This window comes from Vombatus ursinus, unplaced genomic scaffold (genome assembly GCF_900497805.2).
Source record: "Vombatus ursinus unplaced genomic scaffold, bare-nosed wombat genome assembly UNPS02014779.1, whole genome shotgun sequence".
NCBI classification, from domain to species: Eukaryota; Metazoa; Chordata; class Mammalia; order Diprotodontia; family Vombatidae; genus Vombatus; species Vombatus ursinus.
Genome location: NW_020954557.1, coordinates 51,093,421 through 51,110,049, shown reverse-complemented (window position 1 = coordinate 51,110,049; position 16,629 = coordinate 51,093,421). Strand labels below are relative to the sequence as shown.

General features: G+C 33.8%; 1 protein-coding gene across 1 annotated transcript in view; it reads right to left on the bottom strand.

Moving 5' to 3' along the window:
• The window catches only part of LOC114045692 (sodium channel protein type 9 subunit alpha-like), a 114,155-nt gene that overhangs the window by 22,344 nt on the left and 75,182 nt on the right, over positions 1 to 16,629 (bottom strand). Inside the window, exons 17-19 of the mRNA XM_027865796.1 lie at positions 7,529 to 7,646; positions 3,136 to 3,290; positions 700 to 873 (exon numbers count right to left, since the gene is read on the bottom strand). Of these exons, the coding sequence (XP_027721597.1) occupies positions 700 to 873; positions 3,136 to 3,290; positions 7,529 to 7,646 (447 nt within the window). The remainder of the gene's footprint in view (positions 1 to 699; positions 874 to 3,135; positions 3,291 to 7,528; positions 7,647 to 16,629) is intronic.

Genomic DNA, 16,629 nt, shown 5'->3' with positions numbered 1-16,629 from the left:
TTAGACTGCTCTGTTTGGTCAAAAATTATGTAACTAGGATCAATAGGTTGATATTCCAAGAAGTCATTTGTTATTTCAATGTAGGGAAAGACATTCTAACTTTCCAATAGTTAGAGCTATCAAAAATGTAATAGGTTATTCTAGGATATAGTGAATTCCCCATACATGGAGATTTTCAAGAAGTTAAAAATTACTTATTGGGGACACTTAGAGATGATTCATACTTTGGAAAGGGCTTGGCTTGATGTCCTCCTCTAAGGTATCAGATTACTATTAGAGTCTATGATCTTATTAAGGAGATAACTCAAACTAGTACACAAATATGAAAAATCTGGATGAAAAACAATATCTAAATTTTGTCCTCATTTTTTTTAACAATAGGAGTGAGTTTGGTATAGTGGATATAGTTGGTCTTAAAGTTGGGAAGACCTAGGTTCAAGTCTAGCATCTGTTACATAATACCTTTGTGAACATAAGCAAGTCACTTAACTTTTTATTGTTCTCAAGTAGCTTTCTAAGACTCAAAGCTAGGATGAGTTGCTGGTCTACATTAAAAGAAGGAATTTCTGTAATAAGTGTTCCTCACATGAATAAAACCATATGTCAAGCTGGGAATAAGTGTAGAATTGCTAATTACAAATGCATTTATGATTAAAAATAACATTTGAGGAATTTTAAAATTTATTTAAATATACATACATTAACAACCAAGAATTCCAGCCAGCACCAGGCATTACTGAAATATACTTTACAACCATATGCCATCCATTTGAGAAGCATCTCCATAATGAAGAGGTAAGTGAAAATCTTGTCAGCATATTCAAGTATAATAATGATAGCCTTTCTCTCTGGAAGGTTTATATCTTCAAAAGCCTATGGAATAATAAAATAAAATACAATAAAAGTTTCAACATATATGCAATGTGTGGTTGACAGTTTAGGAGAAAAGAAATATGAATTTTTGTTAGCTACATGGTGGTAATGAGTCTAAGATCATGGGTTCAATTAACCACTTAGTTTGTCTTTAGTTTCAGAGTTGAAGATGATGCTTGCAGTCATCTTGCATCTACTTGCTCTGGTTCACCAGAGGCACAGACAAAAAGAGTGTTAATGGATGGCTACAAATTTGTCCAATACTATTCATTTCAGCAAACATTTAAAAATGAACTGTGTAAAGCATAGTGTTAAGTTCTGGGAATAGAAAGACCAAAAACAAGAAATTTTCTGCCCTTTGGGGGTTTATATGTTTTACTAGGAGAATAAAACATATCTCAGAATATGTGATCAGATCTCAGCCCTGCTATTTACTCCTTATGTAAATGAAGGCAAATATTTTACCCTCTCTGTTCCTCAGGTTTATCTGTAAAATTAAGATATTGGATTAGATGACTCATCTTACATCCCTTCTGGCTCTTAATATATGAGCTTATGATTTATTGGTCACAAATAAATAAATAAAAGCTGATTTGAGGAGGGAAAGACTCATCAATGAGGGGGAACAGAAAAGGCACCGAATAAGCAGTATCATCTTTGTTGAGTCATCGTGTTGTGGTAACTTAAGATTTCAAGATAGAAGCAAAGAAATACAATCTAAGCTCTTTTAGTAACAGCTTATGCAAAGGCACAGAAACTAAAATGTTTGGATAGTCAGTTTGGGTAATATAGAGCATTTGAAAGAGACAATTATGAAATAAATAGAGCAGTGGAAAGAACATTGACTTTGGAAAATGAAGACTTGAACTCAACTTGATTCAAATCTTGCCTATCATCTATTACTTGTATGAACTCGGGCAAATAACTTATATCTCTGGCCTTTACTTTCTTTATCTGTAAAATAAGAGAGGTTGATTAGACAGCCTCTATGGCCCTTTAGCTATAAATCTATGATCTTATTAAAAAGTGGGTGAGTTCCTAGTTTTGCCTGTGGAGCTAAGCAGAATAAATCTAACCCCTCTTCCATATGACAGCCCTTAACTACTTGAAGTCAGCTTTCATAACACCTTGGAGTTTTCTCTCCTCCAGACTTTAGTGTGGTTGTTGAGTTATTTCAGCAGTTGTTGAACTATTTCAGTTGTGACCGACTCTTTCATGACCCCATCTGGGATTTTCTTGGCAAAGATACTTGAGTGTTTTGTCATTTCCTTCTCCAGCTCATTTTATAGATGAAGAACTGAAGCAAACAGGGTTAAGTGACTTGCCCGGGGTCACACTGCTATTAAGTGTCTGAGGTCAGATTTGAACTCACGAAATTGAGTCTTCCTGATTATAGGTTGGGCACTCTATCCACTTACCACTGACCTGCCCCTCCTCCAGGCTAAATACCCTCAATTCTTCCAACTCACCCTCATATGACATGGAACAAAGGCCTTTCAATCATCTTGGCTGCCCTTTCCTGAATATTATTTAACCTAACAGTGTTCTTATCAAACATGGTAGCATCCATATCTGAACATAATACTACAAATACAGTCCAAAAAGGGCAGGAATACAAGGGAACTATTACTTCCGTATTCCTAGAAGTCATGATTCTCTTATTGCAATCAAAGCTGGCATTAGCTTTTGGATGCTGAAAAACATTAGTAACTCATATTGATCTTTCAGTACAGTAAAACTCCTAGACCTTCCCTCCCCGGCCCCCCAGACAAATTACTACCTAACCACGCTTCTACATTTTTTACTTGGGAAATTGATTTTTTGGATTCAAGTATAAAACTACATTTATCCCTATCAAATTGCATTTTGTTAAATACACTCTAGTGGTTTGTCTTGTCAGTATCTTTTTTAGCTACCAACTCTGTCATCCAATGCATTACTTCTCACTTCGATGATTATGCGTTTGCGCCAACAATGGATAAACAGCACAGGGCTAAACACAGATGCTTGAGGTACTCCATGGAGACCCCCTGCTTTGGAACTGAATCTATCTGATTATTTAGTTCATCTCTCTTTTTCACATGAATAATGTAAGATACCTTGCTAAGAAAAAAAAAGATAAGGCCTTGCCATGATAACTTTCTAGTTAACACCCCAATTAATTTTCTGAGAAAAATGAATTTGTCGTAATTTTTTTCACTATGATGAATTTTGAAAGCAAATGTCTCCAACAGTATCATTCTTGCTTGCTATTTCACTTACCAGAGCACCACAGCTGAGCAAGATAGTAAGAAGCATGAACATTTCGAACCAACGGTGCTTTACTATCTGGTAGCAAGTTTTCCTCAGGTTCCACCAGATCTTTCCTCTGTTAGACTTCATGCTAGCTCCACAGAAAGGGAATATTCTCACACAACCTAGCAAAAATGACAGTTGGGAAAAAATGAAAAAAAAAAACCTATACAAACAAAATGCTAGAATGATTCTGAAGCAAATCATTCTTATATGCTCCAGCATTCATCTCTGTAGCTTTTCTAACTTATCTTTTTGAGTGGGAGGCCCCAGAGTTACATACTATTGAAAAGTTATTTTAATCACATTAGTTTTCCTTCTATTTTCATATTTTCCTTCTGTTACCTTCAGTGTTTTTTCCTCTTGATTTCATCCACTATTCCTTTCCAACATTAAATACTTGTGTATCATTCAGATCTGCCTAAACAGGATCTCTCCTATTATTTATCAACACTGTTCTAAGACCATAATAACTATATTCCTGAACAGAAATCATGTAACCATATTGACTCTAGGTGGTTCATCCTTTTCTCATTTTTTTAGGTGTTGGCATATTTTCTATTTTGTCAGACTTCTTTGCTAGTACCATGACATCATTACATCCCTCATGAATTTTGAAGAGGCAAATGTTCAGATTTCTTCCCAACTTCAGCCAGAGTTTTAAAAAGTACTTAGCAATAACGACAGCATTGACAGAACAGATGCCCAAATCAGTAAAAATGCTTTAGGGTGTGAGTTCTCTTTTCTTTTGGCTAATCTAGCATTGGAATAAGAAATCTCCTTCTTGATCAGAGGACCAAGCTTGACAATGAGAATGGTAAAAAACAGTTTGACATTTTTTCAGAAAAGTTTTTTCATGAATTATCTGCCCATCAACTTCTCAGATTCTTTCAAGACAATTTGCATTGTGACTCAGACCAGATGCATACATGACTTTATTTTTCTTTCTAGAAATGTCTGTCTTAAAATTTTAAATCCTCATAGGAAGAATTCACAAAGATCTCTTTGACATATTACATCCTTTGCAGACAAATTTGACGCTGGCTTATATCAGTAAGACATCAGTTATAAGTGCTTTTTCCTGGAAAAGTAATGTGTTTCTGCTAAGCTATCCATCCCATCTTGGCTGTATCCCTCTGCTTCTGCATTTATGAAAGAGATGGCTCTGGTTAAGGGGTATGACATAGATACGTTTTCTCTTTTACAAACATAAATGGTTATTGTAGGGATCAAACCTAGACCCTTAGTCTCACTGGCATTGTATTTCCTACCCAACTCACTAGTCCACTGTACATGTTCATGATTTTTGCCACTAATCACACATTTGAAAATGATTATATTTTGGTTTAGTTTCAAGAAACAGGAACTTCTCATTTTCTCATTAAAAACCTGAAAGCATTTTTGGTAGTTCCTTTATAATTAGTACAATTTACTTTTTCTATAATTAGATTATTTATGATCCTATTTTTGTTCTGTTAATTTAAGTGTTTTTTTTTGTAGATGATCTTTTTTAATGCTCCATTTTGCTGACATAAAATTACATACAGTAGATTTTGGTGATTCTTTTTTCTCTGTTATAATCTCTCTTTGTCCAGTTTTTGTTTTGATGATTTGATTTTTTTTCCTTTTAATTTTAATCCTGTTAGCTAAAGGTTTATTAATTTTGCTAGTTTTTCAAAGAACTGTTTCTCAATTACATAATTCTGTTTTCCCATTTATTTTCCTTTTAGTTTTTAATATTTCATTTTCCTGGGTTTATTTGTTTGTTTTTTAGTTGTAAAATGTATATCAAATTCAATAATTCTCTTTTTTTCAAAGATAAGTCTTCAAGAATACATTTTCCCCCCTCTATGTACTGTCTTATCTTCAATCTGAAAATTTTGGTATGTTATCTTATCATTCCCTGGCTGACTTGCAGGAGAGTAGGCTCCAATACATCTGAATAGGAAATCTCATGGACACTTTAAGGTTGTAATTGGAAAAGTTATATCTCTCATGGTTGATTATTTTTAGGCCACCCTAGTAATAAATTACAATACATACAGGTACAAAAATAAAGAAAACACATTTTCTAAATCTTGAAAAAATTTGTTGTAAATTGTTTTTTATTAAGAACACAGTTTTTAAGAACTCATCTGATGCAAAATGAATGAAAGACAACTGGACTTTTGGTGATACAACTTAGCATCAACATTGTTGTGGAATGGGTCATGAAAACAATTTGGAAAGCTAAGCCAGCTCATTTTTCATATGACTGGCTCGTTGCCACCTACTCAGAGAATTATGTTCTATTGGCAAAATTCATCTGTTGTACATAATGTTATGTAATATATGGTAGTCACAACACTATTTCTCCCTTTCTCCAATTCCCCACTCATCTATTCCCAGAATGCAAATGGTGCACTATCAAACTGATGGATGTTTTCAACTGTTGGCTCAAAATACAGAGGCATATTATAGCCAAAGCTATAAATTTCTATAAGGAAGTAAGAATAATGAAAAATGGTGAAAGAATAAGGTCAAACTGCACAAATTTTGTGATTATTTAGGAACAGAAATATGAGTATAACAAAAACTTAGGGAAGTTCAGTGCAAGAATATTTTGGAAGGATATAGCTCACATAGGAAAAAATAAGTCATACAGTAATAAAAAGGACTCATTAATATTGCACAATACATTTCACAAAGAGTTTTCTTCACAACAGCTCTGTGAAGTAGGCAATGAAAGGATCATCTACTCCATTTTAATTATGAGGAAACAGGTTCAGAGAAATTAAATGGCTTACTCATGGCCACATAGCTAATAAGGTTAAGAGATAAGATTTAAAATTAGGTCTTCTGATTCCAAGTTCAACACTCTGCACTCTATACAACACACTAATTCTCAACTATCATTCTTGCTAATGAATCCCCCTATATACCTCTAGTTTCTTGGTTCTGACTTCAGTTACTTAGCTTCTCCACCCTGGTTATTTTTGGTCTTCACCATTCTATGTTTTATTTTTGGGTCCTGTGATTCTGTTATTCTGTGTCTAGTGGTATCAGTATTCAAATTGCTTTAAGCCTATGATCCTATCCCTTTCAGTTTTATAGATCTTCACTTAGATTCCACACAGTCTAAACTTCTGGTTGATGATCTCTAACAATCCCAGAACTAACAATAGTAGTAGTAATAGTTAGTGTTTATATAGTACTTAAAGGTTTGCAAAGTACTTTATATCTAATAACCCTGTGAGGTAGGTGCCATTATCACCATCTTATAGACGAGGAAACTGAGACACAGAGAGGTTAAGTGATTTTTCTGGAGTAACATTGCTGGTAAATATCTGAGACAAGATTCAAACTCAGATCTTTCTGACTTAAAGTCCTGTGCTTACATATTGGGCCTTGTAGTTGCCCTTAGAGACTTGAGAACCCCAGGGTTTCTCCCCAAGTTACCAACAGAGGGGAGGCATAACTTCTCCCTGTGTCAACCATAATCTCCATGCCCTACCTTATTGTACAACCAACCCCTGGGTTCTGCCACAGTGGAACCCATCTCTATATCTTCCCTCCCAACTATCATGGTGGAAGAGGTCAGACTCTTTGGGAGACAGGCTTGCCCCTTAAAGCATCACTGCACTTACATTCCCCTCTCAAGTGAATTTGTTCCTGTCATAAGAAATCATAGTCAGGGATCCAGTAGGTGACTGGTTGGCTCAGTAGTTAGAGCAACATGATAATAATTCCAACGTTATTCCAAAGTCCTTGCTTGCTCAATGAAATCATTCATTTTTTCATAGTCATCTTTAAACTACATTTATATATTTCACTCTCATACTAATAGTCAAAAGAGGGATCCAAGTGGGAATATCTGAGAGAAACAATACAAAACTATTACCTAGAAATATCATTTGCAGTTCATGCTCTCCTGATACTGCATTAGAAGCATCAGTATCCTATAATGAAGGGACTATCTACTATGCAGAGCAGTGGATGAACACAGAGCTTAGAGAAGGAAAACTTTAATTTAAATTCTGCCTTAGACACATATCTGTGTGACCTTGGGTAAATCACTAAACTTATCCATGCTTCAGTATCTTTAACAGCAAAGTGGGAATAATAATAGCACTTACCTTAAAAGGTTATTATGAGAATCAAATGAGATAACAGATATAAACAGAACACTATACATATAACTATAATAATAATAATCATTAACATTAATTATTATTAATATGCCCAGGGTAGAACATTTATAGTTATGGTGCCAGAATAGTAAAGCTTATTTTAAATAAAATGTAGTACAAATAATGTTAATCATTGCAAAGAAACTCAAAATAATAACAAAAGATCACAAAATAGTTATCAATTTTCTACTTACCATTTGAAAAACAAGCTCCTGGTTCATCTGATTTTTCAGATCCAGCCATGACTTGCTCTCCTTCAAGATCAAGAATAGGAGCCATGCTGTCTTCAGGGGAAATAGCTTGGCTGAGCTTCTATACCGCCCAACGCAAGCCAAAAAAGAAAGTTTTAACCTTAAATTATAGTTAATAAAGCACATTTAAATGGTATTTCATATTCCAAAGCAAAACACATGGAAAAAGATCAATAACAATATTGCAATATAAGAATGCAGAGGTGCACCTTAAGGTTAAGTAATCTACTGGTGTGTCTGTACTGGATTTTTGTTTCCAAGTAATTTAGTTTGTTGTAAGTTGTGGTAGTGTAATGAACATAGATTTGGATAGACTTAGAGTCTAGAAGACCTAGGTTCAAATCCTGTCTCAGATGCTTATTACCTCTGAAGTCCTGAGACTTGATGGCACTTCTTAATCTCAGTTCCTTATCTATAAAATTATGATATAGGGGCAGCTAGGTGGTGCAGTGAAGAAAGCACAGGCCCTGAAGTCAGGAGGACCTGAGTTCAAATCTGGCCTCAGACCAAACACTTGACACTTACTAGTCATGTGACCCTGGGCAAGTCACTTAACCCCAATTGCCTAAAAAAAACAAAAACGATAATAATGTTTTATAGACCTCACACAATTACTATTAGGATCAAGTGAGATAAGGTATTTAAAACATTTTATAAACCTTAACCACAACTGTATAAATGGGAACTAATATCCTTGTCATAGTCTTATTGAAGAGCATTTTAAAATACATTAGTTAAATTCAAAATGATGTACTTTTATTAGTCAAAATTAGTATAATATATATAGGGAGAATAATGACTTTGTTCCTGGAAGGGTAAGTAGGACAAAGGTAAATTGTTCCACTGGGTCTTTTTTCAGTCTTGATTCCAGTGGATGATTTGCGCAGTGAGAGTACAAAAGAATTGAAAGGAATTGTCATATTCTAAATTAAATGGAAGATTCAGTTCTGAGGGTAGCAGCCCCAGGCATAATCACAGGGGTCCATAAGACAGGATTTATCTTACCCTGAGGACTTCTACTGAGTGGCAGCGATGAAAGTATGAATGAGTTGCAGTTGGGACATACCACCAGGAATGTAAGTTGCTTTCTCCTATTTGTGTTTCCTAGCCATGCATGCTTCCTTTGGGATGAGTAATGTGGGGACTCCTGGGAGGGAGTAGTCCTTCACAGATGGTGAGATTTTCTGTGTCATCAATTTTTCTTTTCTATTTAAATGTCTTTGCTTTGAACTATTATGTTCTCTGGTTAATCTGGTAACAGAAACCTTAATGAACTAAGATTCTGAGATGTTGACTACAAACATGCCTTAAAATTGGCTTTTCAGGGATAACCACGTATGAGGGAGTCTTGTGCTGCAAATATAAAAAAAAAGTACTGATAGCAATTCAATTATATTAAACATATGTGAGCATTTACTCTGTTTCACACACCTATATGCACGTATGTGTTTGTGTTCTATTCTTACTGTACCCTGTTAGGTGCTGGGAAAAATACAAGAAACAGTAAAGATAGGGCATATGACCACAAAATCTTTATAACATAGTAGGGGAAGTAGAGGAAGACGGAACATAGACAAATAAATGTGATACAAGTTAGAAAATGATTAAGTATTCTAGAAAATTTCTATAGCAATATATAAAAAATTTAATTAAGACCAAATTGGATTAATAGTAGGGATGCAAGAATGGTACAGTATTAGGAAAAAAGTAACATGATTTATCATATTGAAAACAAAAGCAAGAAACTCCAAAACAATGTGATATCAATGGATTCAGGAAAAAAAAATCCTTTGACATTGCACAACACTCATGGTAAAAATGGAAGGGAAGAAGGCAAGTGTTTATTGTCTTCTATGTGCCAAGCACTATGCTAATCACTTTACAAAATATTATCTAAGTAACCTTACAAAGTTTAAGCATAGAAACTGGGAGTTATTGTTATAAAAAGGAAACAAACCTAGTCCTGGAGGCAGAGGATCTGTTTTCAAATCCCATATATTACTACATATGTTGCATTGGGCAAATTACTTAAACTTTATGAGCCTCAATTTTCTCATTTATAAAGTGAAGAGTATTAGACTAGATGGCTTCTGAGATCTATAGCTCAATCTGTTTTTGTGATCCTAATGACTTAAAAAATTTGATTGATACACACATGTATCTATATCTGTATATATACATATATGTTAATATGCATACATATGTGAATATGTATCATATCAAAAGCAGCAATACATGTAATGGGGAAACATTAGGAGCTTTACAAATATTTGCTTACTTTTGACACAATTGTAGAAATCCTAGCGATAGTGATAAAAGAGTAAAAAGAGATAAATCTACAAACATGCAAGGAGATAAAATTATACATATATCCTGATGATATGATAGACTAGTTAAAATTCTAGAGAAATAAGCAGAATTTCCATATATCAATAACAAAATTCAAGCCAAAATAATAAGGTAAGTCCCATTCAAAATAACTACAAAATGCATAAGATACATGGGAGATGACCTACAAAGGAACATACAAAGTCTATTTAGATTTAATTATACAACTCTCTTTCAAGCAATGGAGAATGAAATAAACAACTGGATAAATATTCAATTCTCATGGCTTGGTGAAAGTAAAAAAAAAAAAATAAAAAAACAAGACCATGATACTAGTCAAATTACTTTATAGATATTGTGCCATAAAATCAAATGACCAAAGAGACACTTTATAGAGCTAGACAAAATAACAAAAAAAAAAAACTTGGAGGAACAAAAGATCTAGAATCTCAAGAAAAACTATAAAAAGCAATGAATGAAAAGCATTTCTAAACCTCAGATTATATTATAAATTTGTAAAAATCAAAACTATTTGGTAATGGTTATAAATTATTAAGCAGATAATTGAAGCTATCTAGATGAGGAAATTTGAGAAATAATTCCCTATTTTATTTGAACTGCTGCAAAAATTTGCCAGAAATTAGATTTAGATCAGCATCCTATGCCACATCTGCAATAAGCTTAAAATGTGGATGACCAGAATACTAAAATTTATTCCACAAAACAGTTATAAGAAATCTAATTTAGATGCCTTTCACATTATTAGATAAGAAGAGAATTCCTACCCAAACAAAGGTTAGAAACAATTACTAAAGAACAAAACAGGTAAGCTAAATTACATAAAATTAATGTATTTACATGAAGAATATAAACACAAATAGGACATGTATTGAAATGAACTACTGGGAAAATATCTGCATATCAAAATTATTCTTAATGATCTGAGATCTAAGACATATAAGAAAATAATAAAAATATATAAGAAATAGTACCAAGAGCCATTTCCCAGTGGACAAGTAGTAAGATGATCAACACAAATAGTTATAATGTCAAGTTATTTAACATCCAAATGAAATACTACCTCAAATCTCTAGTAAAGAGAAAATTCAAATTAAAACAATTTTAAAATTTCACCTTACACCCAGAAAATTGACCAAGATGACCAAAGATCGAAAGAGTAAGTGTTGGAAGAGTTGTAGAAAGATAGGCACACTATTGTACCACTGTATATTAGTCTTATCATTCTGAAAAGAAATTTGGAATTATGCTATATATTCTATAAACTGCAACTATAAATTGTTCCAACTATTTTGAAAAGCAATTTGGAATTATATTAAGACTCAGAGATTTTCTATGTTACTCATATAACTCAAGGAAGACAAAAGCAGAAAGACAGGTTTAAATATATCAACATATTTATGACAACAGTTTTTATAATGTCAAAAATCTGAAAATGAATTAGACATCTTTTGATTGGGAAATGACTAAACAAATTGTGGCATATGGATCTCATGTAATATTACTGAACCATAAGAAATGATGAGTATGAAGAATACAGAAAAAGACAGAAAGACAATAAATTGATTATATCTGAAGAATATAATCCCTGGAAAACAATTATGAACCACATCAATGTAAATAGAAAGAAGAATGACAAATATATTGAAACTTAATGCTGTGAAAATGTAGTGACCATGCTTGGAGTCACAAGAATGTCCCTTCTACTTTCCTTTGCAGAAGCAGTGTGCTGTAGGCATTAAAGTTTGCATATTTTTGCATAAACTTTGCACAGTGTCACAGAAACTAAGTATAGATGGATATCTCCTATCAGTATACCTAGATAAGCTCCAAATGAATACATTACTTGATTTACTCATAAAAGGTAATATAATAGCTAAATTTGAGGAATACAGAAGAGATTATCTGACAGAGCTACAGACAGACTAAGAGTTTATGAACAAATAAGAGACACAGGGGTTCCAGAAGGTAAAACGAACAATTTTGATTAAATACAATTAAAAAGTTTTGCACAGAAAAAATCAACGTACCTAAAATTAGTAGAGAGGCCGAAAGTTGCGGGACAAGTTTACATTAAATTTCTCGGCTTAAAATCTCTCTCTCTCTGTGTCTCTCTACCTCTCTGTCTGTCTCTCTGTCTCTGTCTCCATCTCTGTCTCTCTTTCTCTCTGGCAATTAGGGTTAAGTGACATGCCCAGAGAGACACAGCTAGTAAGTGTCTAGTGCCAGATTTTAATTCAGCTTCTCCTGACTCCAGGGCCAGTGCTCTATCCAACTGCATCTCTCAGTTACCCCTTAATTTTAAGACATATAAGAAACAGAGTCAAATTTATAAGAGACATATTCCAATTAATAAATGGTCAAACAACATGAATAGGCAGTTTTCAAAGGAACAATCTAAGCTATCAATAGCTATATGAAAACAAAAATGCTCCAAATCATTAATAATTAGAAATGTGCAAATTAAGACAATTCTGAAGTACCATCCCACACCCATCAGTTTGGCTAAATTGACAAAAAAGGAAAATGTAAATGCTGAAAGGTCTGTGAAAAAACATATATTTCAATACACTGTTAGTAGAGCTACGAACTGGTCCAACTATCTAAAAGTAATTTGAGACCATGCCCAAAAAACTATTAAACTGTGCATCCCTTTTGACTCAGATATTGCTATCGGGTATATACCTCAAAGAGATCAAAGAAAGAGAAAATTATCTGTAAGTATAAAAATATTTGTAGCAGTTCATTTGTGGTAGCAAAGAATTAGAAACTAAGGGGATGGTTATCAACTGGGGAATGACTGAATAAGTTATGGTATATAAATGTGATGGGATACTATTATGCCACAAAAAATGATGACAGGGATGCTTTTAGAAAATTCTGGGAAGACTAGTATGAAAATGCAAATAGAAAAAAATGCAAATAGAGGAGGAGCTGTTGCTAGACAATACTTCCTGTGAAAACCTTTTGAGGATTTCAGATGAATGTAATCTTAATATTAGTCAAGAGTGTAACATGTCGTCTCCAAAATCTAGTTCAGCTCTGCTGTATTCTGCCTTTTTCATATCATATTTGGAATTCTGTGTTAAGTTTTGGGTAATGATGATTTGAAAACATCAACAAGCTAGAAAATGCCCAGAGGGAGTTTGTTAGGAAGATAATGGACCTCAAAGACACACCAAATGAGGCTAAGTTGAAAGTATTAAGAATGAAGACAATAGGAGTTAATATGGTAACTCTTTAGTTATCTGAATTATTTTTATGTGGAAGAAGGATTGGACTTCTTTGGCTTGGTCCCAGATGGCAGAAAGAACAAAAAGGGTAGAAGGTCAAATGTGGTAGATTTTTTATTTGACACAAGAAAAAAATGTTTTATAAGTGAGAGATATTCCAAAAGAAATGAGCTGCTTTGGGAGATAGTAGAATCTTCTATAGCAGTATTTAAAGGGAAGGCTGGATGATGATATGGAGGGATGTTATAGAGGGAATTCCTGTAAAGATGTTGTTCATACTAGACAACTTCTCAGAGCCCTTCTCTCTTTAAGAGCCTGTGAAATCTATGGAAAACTTTACCAAATGTATAATACTTAGCTTCTTGCAGGCAAATATGTGCTTGTATGTTCTACTGTATACTATAATCTCTTATCCTAGCTTTCTGTAAATTAGCTGTATCTGGACAGCTCCCAACTGTGACCAGAAGATTACTTTCAGGAGAAATGGTTACCTCAAAGTTGTGGTTAGTAGTTGACAATGGAGGTTGGGACAGGGGAGGAGAATCAAAATTAACATGAAGATACTGACAAATGGAAGAATAGAACACAAAATTTAAAAAAATGGAAGAAAGTTTATTTATATAATAGATATGAAACTTTCTTTGGTGAGAGTGAATTTAGACTTTGGAGAAAGAAACAGATCTTTACAATTCAGGCAATAATAAGGAGCCTCCCCACAACCCTGTGCATACTTCTGATGAATGTCCCTATCTATAAAATGAAAAGTTTAGACTACATGATTCCAATGTTGCATCTAAATCTATGATCCTAGAATACAAATGCCAAAAAAAATATGAGCAGACCTATTATTGGTCCTACAGAGGAGACAATAGTCAATGATTCCTGATTTCTTGATAAGAGGTTGTGCTGAGAACAATCTTATGTCTCCATGTAAATTGGGTTAGTTTCTCCTTAAAGACTGTTGAAACCACCTTTGACACTTGATTGGCCCAGAGGGCTAAAACACCACTTCCAAGTCACTTGAGTACAAAATAGTCATGAGGATCTCCAGGAGATTTTTGATGCTTGGCTGGTGGACTGCCATGGGGAACTTGAAGGCAAGGAAAGTTCATTTAGCTAAACCAACTCTCAATATCAAAGATACATATTCTTGTTGCATATTCTTCCTTTAATATGACTAAGCATATCTCCTATTGTTAACTGCTGAATAACCAACAACTGTCTCATTTCTTTCTAATATTACACTTAAACTACTCTCCAGCCCTAGCCTACAACAAGGGTAAAGTGCTGTTCTTTTGTAAACCTGCCATAACCAATTAAGAGGAATGTTCAAGAAGAATGTCAGAAAGCACTGGGCACCATGAACAGTGAACAACATTATGAAAAATGAAACTAACCAAATATTAATGGATAAGAATATACAATTGATGTAACTGATCCATGTTAGAATAAGTTGTATATAGTCAGATCATCTACTATGTTAGAGAAAAAGTTAAATCAAGAGCAAATCAGAAAAAAGGGGGAAAAGGGACGCATTCCATGTGTTTCTAATTGGTCCAAACTGACTTATTAAAAGAAGCTATTAACTCTAAAAATGGGAAGTGAGGTAAAAATGAGGTCATTGATTATTATTATCTTCATTTATTAAAGCAGTTTGTTACCAGTGAATTGCTCCCCCCAAAAAAGGAAAAATAAATGATTCACCTCATAAACACTTGATTGCTTTGCTAAATGGGCAGATATAGCAGTGAAGTGCAACCTCATTTTAGAGTACAAACTAACTCATAAAAGATTTTAGAGGAAGATAATGAAACATTATGAATGACATCACCTCTCAAAATTGAAAATCAGTGAAAAGGAAAATTAGTGTGCAGAGATCTAACTAAGCCAGATCATTCTGTAAGCATTAAGAGATGAGATTAGAAAAAGAATATCAAAGAGATATGAAATGGAAGAGATTTGGCAGTATTTATACAGTGACTTATTCATATCATTCATGACAGTGAACTGCTACATTTGGGCTCTAAAATCTTTAGTGTGGCAGTGCCACTTTTAGTGGCAGATGATAAAATTGGGAAAGCTGAGGAACATAACTGAATATTTACATAGGAAATTTGTACAGAAATGATAAAAATGTTAAAAGCATCAGAGTATCAGGATCTTTTTTTAGATCAAAGAGAAGATAATTTTGAAGAAATGAAAAAGATTATGAATAGTACTATTTCCAAAAACTGAAAAGAGAAGTGACTCCTAATCTGTATGTCTACTTTATCTCCATAAAATTTTATGAGAATGATTTAAACAGAGGTTTAAGGTGTCTTTGATGAAAATGATAATGTAATAGTCCAGAGTTTCAACTTAGCCTCGTTTGGTGTGTCTTTGAGGTCCATTATCTTCCTAACAAACTTCCTCTGGGCATTTTCTAGCTTGTCAATGTTTTCAAATCATCATTACCCAAAACTTAACACAGAATTCCAAATATGATATGAAAAGGGCAGAATACAGCAGTGTTGAACTAGATTTTGGAGACGACATGTTACACTCTTGACTAATATTAAAATTTGATTATTTTCTATGGCAAACCATATCTTCAAAGTAACATAATTTATACAGAGGCATAACTAATAAAAAATCATGCTGTGCACATTGCTGATTTTAGTGTATTTTATTTGGGATAATAAATAACCTTTGTGGCTCTCCTCTAAAAAGTATCTTCAATCAATTAAGAAGCATTTATTAAATTCCTATGTGTCGGTCAGGGAGTCAGATATGGGACATAGAAATACAAAGAATGGAATTATTTCTCCTTTTGATGTGCAATATTTAATAGGGAGAAAAGTACGTACATCAAGAATAAATACAAATAAATTAAAAGTAATTAAATATAAGGCAGTTTTGGAAGGTAGGGCACTATCATTGGTAATAGTGGGAACTGGGAAAGTCTTCACTTAGGAAGAAGGGCTTAAGTTGTGTTTTGAAGGAAGAAAGGGATTCTTTGAGGGAGAGGTAAGGATGGAGTGAATGCCAGGCATGGGGACTGACCATTTAAAAAGCACAGAGAGAGGATATGGAGTGTTGTGGGTAAGAATCAGAGAGAGAGTATGGGAAGGATTGTAATATACAATGAAACTGAAAAGATAGTAGGGCCAGGCTGTGAAGGGCTTTACAAACTAGATAGTAGTCTTCATATGTCATCCCAGAGTAAAATCAGGTAACCCTGGAACTCACTGAGTAGTAGATTTAAATGGTCAGATCTATATTTAAGAAAAATGAGTTTGGCAGCAATGTGGAGGACAGATTTAAGTAGAGAGAAATTTAAGTCAAGGAGACCAATTAGGAGGATACTGAAATAGTCCAGGTGAGAGGAAATGAGGGCCTGAATTAAGATGGAGACTGTGTAAGTAGAGATGAGAGATTAGATAAAAAAAGATGTTGTGGATAAAGTAAAGAAATAACAAGATTTGG